At 47.3% G+C, this 13,883-nt stretch overlaps 1 protein-coding gene across 1 annotated transcript in view; it reads right to left on the bottom strand.

Annotated features, from left to right (window-relative positions):
* CDC5L (cell division cycle 5 like) overlaps positions 1–13,883 on the bottom strand; it is a 472,644-nt gene that overhangs the window by 310,893 nt on the left and 147,868 nt on the right. The window contains exons 5-6 of the mRNA XM_069605787.1: positions 7,742–7,841; positions 2,696–2,914 (exon numbers count right to left, since the gene is read on the bottom strand). Coding sequence (XP_069461888.1) covers positions 2,696–2,914; positions 7,742–7,841 — 319 coding nt within the window. The remainder of the gene's footprint in view (positions 1–2,695; positions 2,915–7,741; positions 7,842–13,883) is intronic.

Below are 13,883 nucleotides of genomic sequence, written 5' to 3'. Positions count from 1 at the left end.
GCGGCGGCGGGTTGAGACGGTTACCCTCGGTCTGCATCATGGTGTAGGCCACGCACCATTTAACGCGCTGTTCTTTGATAGTCTTTGGACGCAAGAGCTGGCAAGACCTACAGAACGCCTTGTGGTGATTTCGACGGAGACACTTATTGCACCTCCGGTGCTTGTCCTTCCAGAGGTACTTGTCTTTACAGGAAGGGCAACATTTAAAATGGTGTCCTGTCCATAGCTCAGGTTTATAGTGACAGTAAGACCATAAGGGAAAAGAGAGGGGAGAAGGAAATGCATTCTTGAAAAGAAAGAGCCTCGGTCCCCACTCTCCCTACTATGTAGGCCTAGCCTGATGGCCAAGGCCACACGGTCGACAGCGTCAACCGGAACCGCAGTCGAAGTATACAGTCTTCCACGATCTTCAGCGGTATTAGTAGATACTCGTCGATGAAGTGGACGAATGTGTATGAACGACCAGAGGTCGTGGACAAAGATTAGTAAACAATTTTAACGAGCTCTGTATAAGGCGACCAGCTAGCTGGGTGGAAAAAAAAACAATCTGAGGGACGTCGACGCGTGAGGGATTTTGGGTACACTAAACGTCACGTTAGGGATAGTGTTACAGGCACGCCCATGTCGACGTCCCCTTTCAATCCTCGAAAGACAAGGTGCAATAATCAGCGGTTACCACTAGATGTCGGTCTATATGCCCAGCATGTGATTCTAAGCAGATTCACAAGCATCAGAAACTAGGTTTAGGGAATGCCTATGTTAGAGTGGAGGGAGCCCAAAGGAGGTTTGAGAGTGAAGCCAATTAGTGAACACGGCCAGCAAAGCGATACATTACTCTATTTGTGAAATAAAAACCCTCCTTTGAAGTCTGGGATATGTCCTGCCATCAGTGACACACCTAGAAATTGTTTTCCCAAATAAGGGTCTTTTTTAAAACCTTGCTGACAACATTCAGACTCAAGTCCATGAGAGGGCCAGCCCAACACGGGTGCCCGAATGCAGGCAGGCCTGCACCCCTCATTACCTACAGAGATGACGGCCGTAGCTTGTGTGGGGCAGCAGCCCCTGGCAGACAAGGACCCTGGCGGCAGGGCCATGGAGAGCTCCGCCGCATTCAGGAAGATGCCGGAAATCAAGGCACATTTCCCTGGCAAGGGGTGCTGGTAAACGCCACAACACCTGCCACAGGACTTAGCAAGGATAGACGCTGCACCAAGGAGTGGCGCGTCCATCACAACACTGGCAGGTTCCAGCAGACGGTCTGCTCGAGTGTGAAGCCACATGGAGTCCCACTAGCCCACCAAGGATTATTTTGATATTAAAAAAAACAAAGGCCTCCATTGAGGCCCTTTCCCCACCCCATTATGCCACCGGGGAGTATTATTAATTTAAAAGGCCCTGCAACGTCCATGGACCCTAGCAGAGTTCATGTTGGAAAGGGGCAGGGCTTACAAGTCCTTTTAAGCCCTCCCTTGGCTTTCCACCGTCACACCCCCTGGAGCCAGTTAAGCTATTTGTTAAGTTAAGTGGCCAATCTTGGGAGGGGACAGGGTATTTAAGTAAGCCTGTGTGAATGCTTTGGTGTGTGTTAGTTGGGTGAGGACAGGAGGTGGTGGTGGACGTCAGACCAGAGGAGGTGAGACCAAAAGGAGTGTAGAGGCCATTATAAGGAGGGGGTCCTTTGGAGCGTTTGGGTGAAAGAGAGTGGAGTGTGATTAGTAGAGGTAGAGTAGGAGTAGTGGAGTAGAGTAGTAGTGGCAGACATAGTAGTAGTAATTGGGAGTAAAGATAGTAGGCAGCAGGAGTAGCAAGGGAAGGAAATTAGTAGTTGAGTGGTAGTCTGTAGTTGCAGGGTATGCCTGGGTGTCTTGGGAAAGTAAGGGTAGTCAAGGAATAGTGTTAGTAGCAGAGTGTCAATAGTAGTAGAGGAAGAGAAATAAGAGCAACAGTGAACAGGAGTAGCTACTGGTGTAAAGTTTAACAGATTATAACTAGAGGAATAGTAAGAAGTGGGGAAGAAGAGTTGGAGGAAGGAGGGAAGAGACGATAACAGAGATAGCGGGGTAGTTGGAAGTACACGCGGTAGTAATAAGAGGAGTAGGAAAAGAAGATCAAAGGGTGGAGGTGGAAATGCAGAGTGAGGGATTGGAGGTACAGTGACGTGGTGGGAGGAAAACCGCTTAAGAGACGAATATAGGGAAGGGTCAGGTACGAGAGGATGCAAGTGTGACACTAGGTTAAAGAGGGCACCATTCACTACTCCCTCAGACTACTAAGTGGGGATAGGCGAGGGAAAGTTAGAAGATCCCTAGGGAGTCAGACTGTGCCAACGACTTAGAGAAAACACGTGGAGCGCAGGTAGCAAAAGACAGATGGAGGTTACCGATCCTAGCATTACTAACATCCCCTATAGGGACATGTGGGTTAGGGAAGCAGGGACAAGGCCTGCCTAGAGAGGGGGCCCGCTGTAGCGCCAAATATCCTATGGCCTACCGGGCACAGAGAGAAACGGCTATCCTATCTGTACCGATTTTTAATAAACACTCTTGGACTTGCTATCGGAGCCAGCAAAGTTCTTTCTGGTGGGCCACCCGGTGACAGTCTTTGCTCGAGGTAGTAGTATTTGTGTGAAAACAATAAGTCCCAATCAACAGATAATAAACACTAAGAGAAAGTGCAGCAAATTTTTACTTACGATCTTAGTTCACCATCGAGGTCCTGCTGCCTCAGCTTTCTAAAATCTGCATTTAATGCATCATAGTTTTCCTCTGAAGTATCAAAGAATCCTGGAGCAGGTTTCTTTTCAAAAGGGATCTCTGCATTGTAATCCACTCCTCTCTTCTTTTTCCTTTTTTTCTGAATTTCAATTCCTGCAGCTCGTAATTCACGCCTTTTCTGAAGAGCTGCTAGACGCCTAGCGAAAAGAAAAAAATAAGATTAGATTTTTTAAATACGTCTACCTTTGTAAACAAGGCGACCATCGATATACAATTCATTGCAGCAATGCTCAATTAATGCTAAAATCAAAACATTTTCCTTTTCTCCTTTAAGCAATGGAATGGTGCAACATATGTCACTTTCACATATCCAGAGCCAACAGTAGGTAATCCAAAACTTGGGTTATCCATCACTTTACAATTTACACAGTTCTAAAATGTCAATGCAAAGCAAAATCAATACTGTTTTTGGTAAAGTGGAGGAAAGAAAAAGGGCCAGACAATAAAAACACATACTATAACTATACGGCATCACCAACATTTTTAAGATATTATTCCCAAGGTTTCTAGCTCCAAAGCTAGAAGGCGTCCATGCACGAAGGAAGGGCAGCTCCATGAGAATGTAGGCCAAGTCCAGCACTGACTCTTCTGAGGTTCCGGAAAGAGCAAGACTTCGGACTAGTTGGTCCCACGAGTTAAAGAGAGGGAGGTACCTTTTTCAGGTCTCTCCTGTCAAGAGGGCGTTCGGGAGAATTCTCATTTCTGTGATAATTCCCTTCAACCTTAGAGACCCTCGGCTATAATGCTGGACTTTAGGACTTTTTAATTTTACCCTGGAACGAGTGAGACCTTTTTCTCAATCTCATGTGTTTTGACCGGATTTGGATTATGTGTTTTTCACTGTTTTTGGAGTCTGACAAACTCCATAGGCACCTACTTTCTGTATGGTGACACACAACACCTTTAGTGCTGTGTCACAGAGAAATCCTTTAGATTTCTCTTAAGGTTTAAATACCATTTCTTGTGTGAACTACTATTCCCAAGAATAGTAAAGTGAAATTGACTTTACTTACCTTTTCTCTTTGTGGGTCCAGCACACACCATCTTATGTGGAGTGCTGCAGGGTTACCTAGTAGCCTCATTTTATTTTACCCTCACTTCTTTAAATGGCTGATGGCAGTGTTTAATTTTCCTACCATAGTGCTTTTCTATCGCAAGCTGAAACCTCAACTGCAGTATAGCACCCATGGGTAACCATTTTGTCAAAATAGCCCCAGTCTTCTTTTTACGCCATTTTTCGTTTGTGAGGCCTTTATTGGGTTTTACTCTGCGTGCAGCCAGCTTTGAGCCCTTTGTTCATTTTGCCTTTTGCAGGCTTCAGTCCTGAAGCCGCCTCTGGCTCCAGTGGGTCTGGAAAGGCAGGATGTGAAGGAGGTCCCCAGAACTCCTGTCCTTTGTCTCTAGGAATGCCTCAATGCAACCAGTCTTGTTTGGTTGGCTGACTGTCCTTTCAGGACAGCCATCCTGCTGGGTAATTGACAGACTCGGCTGTGCATGAATGGGAGAAACCCGGTTAAAGAGGCAAGGGTTTTGGGACTAGAGGCAGAGTCGACCACTGGGAGAAAACACCCAACGAAGAAACTGAACTTAGCTTGCTGCATCCTCTTAGACCTTTGAATTGCCCGGTGAAGCCCTGCTGCTATGCTGAAACTCCTTTTTCTAAAAATCGACAAGAGAAGCACCGGAAGGGACGACTTCTTTCCCTGGGTTAGTGGGACCAACTAACCCCGAGACTAACTCCACTGGACCATCTTCCCTGATTGGCTGTACTTCTTAGCTGCTGCAAGAACCGAGTGCCAGGGGTCGAGAAATCTGTATTCGAATGCAACATCTGCTATCCGGCCAGAAGCTCCAGGAGTCTCCTAAGGACCCTCCAGAAGAAGCAGGACGACCAGAGCTTGAGTCCCCTCACCAGACTGCAGGACTCAAGGAGTGAAGGAAGCCCAACTAGTATCCGAGATCCGCGGTGGTGCCATTTACCGCGTGCTGATACCACAAAGTGCTGCTGATCTGTAGGTGCTGACCTCCCAATTGCGGCTGCAACAAGTCCTCCAGACGTCCCCCTCTTGTCCCCACGACTGAGGCTCAGGAACCCAGGATCTGCATCGCTGCAACAAGACAGAATCCAGCTGGGCCACTCTTCTTCAAGACAGAGGTACTGTTTAGACTTGGGCTACTTACCTCTGTGTCTTTTTGAGCCGCGCTCTTCTCAGTTGAGATTTGCATTGGCTTACCTTTGAGTTGATTCCAACTCTGCTTTTTCAAAGGCTTAACAGCTTGTGACCCTACAAGTGATTTCTACAAAACTTTGTGCAAGACTCTTTTATCTAAGAAGTGATTCTGCTCGATAGACTGTGCTTCAATTGACTTTGGCTGTCTTCTCTTGCTGCAGACCCTTCTAGTCCATTGACTTTGATATTTCTGCCCCTCTTAGGTGGTAACTTGTCCTAAACTGTTATTGCTGGGAAAGGCTTGTCTAGGCTTCATTGGAAGATTCAAGTACACTCCCATGCCCTGAGAACCTGTTAACCTTTTCCTTCTTTTAACCTTTCTTTTATGCAACCTCTGAATCTGCAAAGTATAACTAGTTGTATATAAATGCCATTACTGTCCTCCTGAATGAAGTCACCTCTGGGTGTACGAAGTGTGTAAAAAGCATCTCTGAAGAGTATACACTAACTTGTGCTGATTCTGGAAAAAGTATTGATTGTTATATATCTTACCTTTTTGAAGAACGCTCACATTTACCCCTCTTGATAGGCCTGGCTGCTCAGACACACTACCAACTTGGGTAGTAAAGACCTATACCAAAAGGTGGGTTACCGAATACCAAGCAGATAAGTGTTGTGTAGTCTCACACAGTGTTACTACATCAATTCATACCCAACAGAGGGCAGCAAAGCTTTGCTTCGCAGTACTTAGCTGAGCAAATTCTGGTTGCAACAGCAGTACTGTGGCATCCCTTCTATGTCTCGTGGTCGACATGAAGAATAGCTTCCGAGCCTCTCCGCATTATTTTAAATTCAGCCTTGGAAAAACCCAGTCCGCCAATAAAAGGGAACTGCAACATAATCAAACAAGTAGATGCTGCCCAATCATGGAGACGAGCTATCCACATCTGCCCAGCTGCAAGACAACCTGGCTGGGCTGTTTATTGGGGCTATGCACTGAGCAGACTTCCTCACAGAAAAGCGTGACCATATAAGGGTATTTACGGCGTGAGAAAGCGGGAATACAGCCAACAAAGAACATGTCTAAAACAATGAGGAGCAACCACTGAGTATATGCTACTCAAAAATACATCATGGTAAAAATAGAAATAGCCAACGCTAGTGTACTAAGAAATGAGAAAATAAAATCATCGTTGACACCAGCCTGTTCATGTGTCTCACAAAAGTAACCAAAATGATAAAAGGAAAGAAAAGGGAAGGCCTTAAGTGGAGTGCTCCTGCGGCATTCCACTTAAGGCGGCTTGTGCAGCCATGAAAAATCGAAAGTGGGGAATCCCCATCCTAAGTCTTTGGTCCTTTTTATTTCTCTTGTAGGTTTTCTCCTCCATACATCATCTTCTTCGTGTCAGTGGAATGGGAGCGAAGAAGGAGGATTTCCATTTTGTGTTGGCAATAACACATTGGTTTTATCTTCATAGATATTGTCATCAGAAATGTTAAAAGAGGTTATATTTAAAGGTCTTCTAGGGAGGTCCTCCTGGGAGTCCTTGTCCACAAAGGGTGGGTCGGGGGGGGCAAAGTCTCTTCCGGTGAGGTCCCACTTGCCTCTACCCCTAGGGAAGGTATTGCAGAGCGAGTTCTTTCACCTCCCTAGCCTCACAAGGGGGGTGGGGGTGACGGGTGAGCTCAACCTTGGGGAGAAGGGGATAATTCCCACAATTCATCACATCTCCATTGGGGCCTTTCCTGCTGTGCTGCATCTTCTTCTGCAGCTCCTAGCCCTCGAGTCAACCTCTTCATTGGGGTCTTCTCTGCTCATCCCTGGGTTCGTTTGCCACCAAATCTGAACCCGTGAGGTAGAACTGGGACTTATCTGCTTTGTCCATAGAGACACTGATTATCTATTGACTTTGTCCCATTGCTTTCTATGTCAAGCATTTCACTCACCTCTGCTTGCACCAGTGTTTTATGTATTTTTAAAGTTATCGATTCCACTTCTACTAAAGCAAATGGCAGATTACACTTTAACTATTTATGTTGACAATGTATCTTTTTTCCATGAAATGTACTAGCTTGGTACTCTCAGCCCAACTGTCTTTTGGTGACCTCTAACTGTGCGTTAGTAAATGTATGTAGGATTCCCTTCTCACCTCTTTATATGCAATATGCCTATCACCAGGTAGTGGACCTACAATATACAAGAGTGAGATGTGAATTAATGACATTTACTGTTATTCAAAACACTAGGTATATTTTACTGTGTGCTTTGTTTTTATTAACTAATAGAAGGATATGTATAATTGGCTTAATAAAGGGTGCGTATTTTTCAGTATATCAGTGTGGTATTTTTTTCCATGGCTAAGCGTGTGGGCTAACAGTACCATTGCGTCAGCTTACTTCCCTTGGCCAAGAGTTAAACCCGACTGCTCTACCCCACCACTTATTTTTGGAGAGGTTTGGTTTCACATTTGGGCTTGGTGCTCTATCCCAACTTAAGGTCAGTGGTTGTACAACCCTCAGAGGGTTGTGAAAAACCTGCCTTAAGAAGTATTGTTTACAGAAACTGGTCTTAGATTTTGAGAAACCGATGGAAGACTGCTGGTTCGTGCAATCTTAGTATGGGACTGCAGTTCAACACCTCAGTGCTTTTCCCAAAAAAAACATTGAGATGGAGCGCGATCTTAGAGTGGGGAAAACGCATACTGTGTACAGGCAAAAACAGGTTTCCATAAACCTCTACTTTCCATGCATATTTAATTTGCTATGTAGGTCTACAAAAGAAGGCAAACCCACCTTGCTTCTTCAAGCTGCTTTTCTCTTGCTTTCCTCTTAGCCTTTTTTCCCTGAGTGTTAGCCAAACGGGCACGAGCTTCAGAAAGCATCTCCAGTTCATCTGCCAAATACAACCATTAGCACAGGGAAACAGTCACATTATGGTTCAAAAGCAATTGAGAAACACTTGTTAATATTTGTCAATAGTTACACATGGGGAGTTTGCAAGAGTGTATAGAGGTTGTCCTAAAACAGTATCAGCAAAAGCCACAGCCATTACGACTGGTTGGTAATATCATTCAACTGCCAGATATCAAATGGCTTAAAATCTAATGGTGATGGCCATATTCCACTTATTCCCGAGCCACCTGTTCGGGAGAATTCTAAGAAATGTGCCAATTCCCTTCTACCTTAGAGGCCTCTGCTGGACTTTAGGACTTTCGATTTCTTAATTTCTAACTTGGAGAGAGTGAGACCCTTTTCCCACTCTCTCATGTATTTTTCTGTGATTTGGACTCTGTCTCTTGACTTTGGAGTCTGACAAACTAGGCATCATATTTTTACATTGTGACACACAGCACTTTCAGTGCAGTGGCACAGGGAAGTATTCCAGATTTCCCAAAGGTGTAAATGCCTTCTCTTGGATTAAAGTAAAATTGACTTTACTTACATTTGTAACTTTCTAGCCACAGCACACACCATCTTACAATAGGGTGCTGGAGGGGTTACTTGGTATCTCCTTTTTCTAGTTTCTCAATTAACATGCTTATGGTACCCTTTCTACAATTGATGGCTGGTGGCAGCGGTTTACTTTTTCCTACCATTGTGTGTTTTTACCGCAGGCTGCAATTGCAGCCCCAGTAAAGCACCCAGGGGTGCCAATTTTTGCCATTTCTTGTTGGAAACAGCCCTTCTTGAAATTTACTCTGCGCGTCAAACCAGGTTTGGTCCCTTTGTTGGTTTTGTCTTTGGTGGGGTTCACTGCTGAAGCCCGCCTCTGGCTCCAGTGCATCTGGCAGGGGCAGGAAGTGAGGAAGGTGCTTGGTTACAGGAATGCAGCCAAAGTTGATTGGTTGGCTGGCTGTCCTTGGAAGACAGCCACCCTGCTGTGTGATTGACAGCTAGGCTGCGAATGAATGGGAGAAACCTGCATAAAAGGCGAGGTCTTTTACTTGGAAGGCAGAGTCGACCACTGGATGAAGGAATCCGAAGAAGAACTTGGAAGAGACACCTACAGCAACTCCTGGACCGCTGGTTTGCCCGGTGAAGCCCTGCTGCAGTGCTGAAGCTCCGAATTCGTCGACACTAGAGTAGCCCTGCAAAGGACGACTTCTTCCCTTGGGTTGGCGGAACCAATCAACCACAAGACGAGCACATCTGGAAATCCTCCTCAGAGCTGGCTGTACTTCCATTTGCTGCTGCAGGAACCGATTGGCAGGGAGAGTAACACCAGAATCGATTGAGTGTCTTTAAGTTGGACCCGAGCTCCAGGAAGATCCTCCGGGCTCCCTTGAAGCAGGGCTGACCAAGCGTGAGCCACCTCAACAGAGTGCAGGACACCAGATGCAAGGAAAGTCCATTAAGGTATCCAAGAACCATGGTTGTGCTATTTGCGAGAGCCGAGAGAAGCTGAAACTGTGAAGTGCTTCTGACCTGAAGTTTGCCCATTGCTGCCGCCGACCTTCCATTCATAGTGCAGGAATCCCCAGACATCCTACCTCTTGTGCCCACAACTGAAGCCCAGGAACAACAGGATCTGCAGACCTACACAGGAACCAAAGCCAGCTGGAACCAATTTCTTCAAACCAAAGGTACTGTAAAACTAAATGGTTGCTTACCTCTTGTTGTGTAGCCTTGCTAGCTCTCAGTTGAAACTTGTCTTGGTTGCCTTTTGCAGTGTTGCTTGCAGCTTTGCCCCTCGCAAGCCTCCCAGCTTGTGGCCCTACAGTGATTTCATTTTTACAAAGATTTCTAAAACATTGTGCAAGACTTTTTACTTACCTTCCAAGAAGTGCTTCAGCTCCCCAAGACTTTTGCTCAATTGACATTGGCTGTCCAAGCTCCCCGATAGACTCTTCTTACCTCTGACATTGTGCTTTAATGGTCCCTCAACAAAGTCACTTATTCTATAACTTGTGGGGCTGGTAAAGGGTTAATTTACTTTGGATTGGAGGTTCAAGAGTACTTACCCGCTTCAGAATGTGTGTTAACCATTGTTTTATTCCCAACCCTTTTCCTTTTGACACCAAACTCAGTATTGGTCTAAATGTGCCAGTGATATATTAATGTCCAGTGTCCTAGTTACTAAAGTCACCTCAGGGTGTAGCAAGTGTCTATGTGCCATCCAAAAAGGGTATCTACTGTTTTAAAGAAACAGTGTATATTTTGAAGTATATTTTTGTGTTACATATATTTACTCCCTTCTAAAGAAGGCTTATTCAACTGACTGTTAAATAAATTAATAATTGTTTAATCAAGAAACCCTGTGTTTAAGTGTTTATTTGGACAACTGTCACTGTGGAACTCTGTTACAACCCGACAGCTCACATTGATCCCTCTTGAGATAAACCTGGCTGGGGGGGCGTGGCTAAGCAGTCGATGTAGTGAGACGTGCCGCTGAGGAGCTCCGTAGCGATCCTGACAAGATCCAACAAAATTAGCATAAATTGGTTCCAGAAGACCACCAAAGTCTTTCCACAGAGACCGGAACACCTGCTGCCCACCCGGCAAAGCCCCTGGAGAAAAATCAGGCGGTGGAAAGGAAGATAGACCGCCAGAGAGGAATTGTCCCACAAAATCAAAATGGCGGACGTGCAAGCTGTGGGAGGACCCCGGCCGCGTAATAAAGTGAGCCGGAGAATCTACACGATCGGCGAGAAGGACACCGGCCGCGCATAACGCAGAAACCAGTGCAGGGAAGACTCGAGCCTGAGTCAACCCCACGACGTGGAGACCAGCGCAACTGGTGGAAGTCGGACGCAGAAGTGGGAGAGGCCCGAACGCGTAGACGGGGACCGCAGTACACAACCTATGGAGACCAGCGTCGCCGGAGGAAGAAGGATGGCAAAACAGAGGAGACCCGAGGACGCAGACGGGGATCGAAGCGTACATTCTCCGGACGGCCAACCCCGCCCACGAAACCCAGCAAGGGGGTCAGAGGCACCCAGAGCCGCACCACAGAGGCGGGCACCGGAGGTGAAGCTGGAGGAGAGAGAACCCCTGTATATAAATACTGAAGCCGAACCCAGTGCACACGCAGCCGGCGAACACCGACATAGGGGCGAACCTACCCCCTGATACGGTGAGACGTGACCCCCCCCCCCCTCTAGGGCGACGATTGCTAGGATCATGAACTACAAGGACAGGGAGAAAATACTAGCGTTCAAGCAGGGGGGTGGAGGGGAGGGGGGAAATCATCAGAAACTCTTCCAAGATCACAATGTATCCGGACTATACGGCTATGGTTCAGAGGCAACGGGCACAGTTCGGCACAACAAAAGAACGCCTCAGGGTCGCAGGGGTGAAATACATGCTCCTATTCCCCGCTAAACTTAAGGTGATACACCAAGGCAAAACGTGTTTTTTCGACTCCACCGAAGAGGCCCACACTTGGATGGACTCACAAGGCATCTCTCAGCTGAGGAAGAGAAACGCTAGCAATGTCAGAAATAGACCCCGAACAAAGAAAATAAGCATTACATAAGTAAAAAGAAGCTAGAAGAAAGCAGAGGAGCAATCAGCCCCACTTTAGCTGTGTTGGCTGAGAGAAGCGGCGCCCCCGGGAAGAATGAACTACTAGTTTGGCTGTCAGTTCTAAGTCATTAGGCTGCGGCGAGTCTGCCCCTCTCAAAGTAGCATGACAAGAGAAGCGGCGGAGCCCGAGCAGGGGGAGGGTGGCTGGGCGTTAGTTTTCCAGTTTTTGTTAAGGTTAAGGACGTTGAATGGAGTGAATGGGCGGAACACGGCACGAACTACGGAAGGTCTCCCGCAAAGGACATTAAAATACAGACAATAAGCGACCGGAGTAACACGGGCAGGAATCCTGCGGCAGCAGAAGTGGCTGCATCAAGAGGCAAGGATCCAGGACCAGAACACCGAGGGAGATGGGTACGAGGAGACCAAAGGGCAGGGTGCAAGGACACGGCAGTGGGATAATGAAGCCAGGCAAACAGAGAAGATCATGGAACCAGACAAATTAACAATAGCTACCTGGAATGTGAGAGGACTCAATGCGTATGTCAAGAGACTTAGGGTTTATGTCTGGCTAAACCGGATGAAAATCAAGATAGCGATGTTACAGGAGACACCCCTCACAAGAGACAGACAGGCCAAGGTGGATAAGAAATGGGGAGGACAGATATACAGCGCCACATACTCAAATTACGCACAAGGAGTACTCATATGGATTGCCCCAGGTGTCCCGTTCCAGCTACTCAAGCAGGAGACTGAGGGACGGCTGGTATTAGTACATGGCATGCTAGAAAACAAAGGTGTGCCTGGTCAACACCTACGCACCGAATAATGATGCAACAGACTTCTTCAAAAAGCTAGCGCCCAAGTTAGCGCAATATAGGGAGGCAACGTTCATCTGGGCCGGCGACTTCAACTGCACCTTGAATCCCCTTCTGACAGGTCTGATAATAAACACAAGAAGCCGGCACCCCCAACCAAAGAACTGCATAGGATCCTGGAGCAGCTACAGCAAGCGGACGTATGGAGGCAGGTACATGGAGGGGGGAGGGGTTATACACTACAGCGCACCACATGGAACATTCACACGTATAGACGATATATTTGCGGGCAGGGAATCACTACAAGATATCACGGGAATCACCATCAAAGCATGCACACTTTCTGATCGTGCCCCAATAGTGGCGACATGGGCACACACCAATACGAAAGCCCCTATTCCAACATGGCGACTTCCAGCAGAGGCCCTTAGAGAGGGAGAGTTTAAGGAACACCTCCAGGAGGTGATCAATGATTATTTCGAGCAGAACGAGGGCAGTGTTGAGAGTGGCGCCGTATTATGGGACGCATTTAAGGTAGTAATTAGGGGAGCAGCAATAGGCAAAACGGGAGGATTGACGGGAGCGGCCATGAGGGAGTTGAATGACCTCGAGAGGGAGATCGAATTGAGAGAACAACGAGCGGGGATAGAGTGGGAGGAACCGGGAGAGCTGATAGAGCTGCGGACTAAATGTAAGTTGCTCTGGGAAAAACTAGGGAGGCTAAACTATGGGAGGTACCTACAGCGGTTACACGCAGAAGGGGATAAACCTAGTAGGCTACTGGCCTGGCTCACCAGACAGGAGAGTAAAAAAGATCCCATAACGGTGCTAAAAGACCACACTGGGACAGAGATCAGGGACCAAGAGCACATTAACGCTCCGTTTGCGTGTTTCTACGAGCAACTGTATGCCCAGATGTCATGCATGCTGGACGTGGTTCTACCTCTTATTGTCATGATCTCTGCTTCCAAATGGTCAGGGTTTTCCCAACTCCCTTGGAAGCAGATCCATAACCCAGGTTCCGAGTGCCAACCAGTCCCAATTGGGACCTTTTGGACCCAGTCCTGGCGCCAGTGGCACCAGGCTCATAAATATGCCCAGTCCCAGCGCTGGAAGCGCCGGGCTCATAATGCTTGGGTGGACTTACCTGCAGCAGACCATGCTGCTTACTTGCCTGCCAGTTGAGCCTCTGATCCTCTTCTGTTTGGAACTCCTTTTCCTGTGGGGTGGGGCAGGAGCCACTCCCTAGATTCAGAACACTGGAACTCTTCTGGAAAGCAGGAACTCTTTTCTTACCTAGGCGTGGCTGTGGAAGGAGACACCTAAGCACTACAGGAGGCTATTTAAACCACACCCGATGGATGAATCTTGCTTTGCGTTATTCTGCATCCTCTGCAGCAGAACGCTCATCGTGTCTTCTGAATCTGATCCTGGGCCTAAGGAAAAAGGCTTACCATCCTGAATCCAGTCTTCAGCAACACCTATAAAGACAAGAAAGAACAGGTTAGCATTACGGTCTTCAGTGACAGCTCTTCACTTACCTGGTCCATCGGCTGTCACCAACGCCTCGCGCTGCATTCCGGCATCTGAAAGACAAAGGCTTACCTACTCTTCGTGCGCTCCGGAGGTCTTCACACTGCATCCCGGCATCT

This window comes from Ambystoma mexicanum, chromosome 4p (assembly GCF_040938575.1).
Source record: "Ambystoma mexicanum isolate Mex_15411 chromosome 4p, UKY_AmexF1_1, whole genome shotgun sequence".
Taxonomy (NCBI): domain Eukaryota; kingdom Metazoa; phylum Chordata; class Amphibia; order Caudata; family Ambystomatidae; genus Ambystoma; species Ambystoma mexicanum.
The sequence above is the reverse complement of the archived record's forward strand: the minus strand, read 5'-3'. Positions and strand labels throughout refer to the sequence as shown.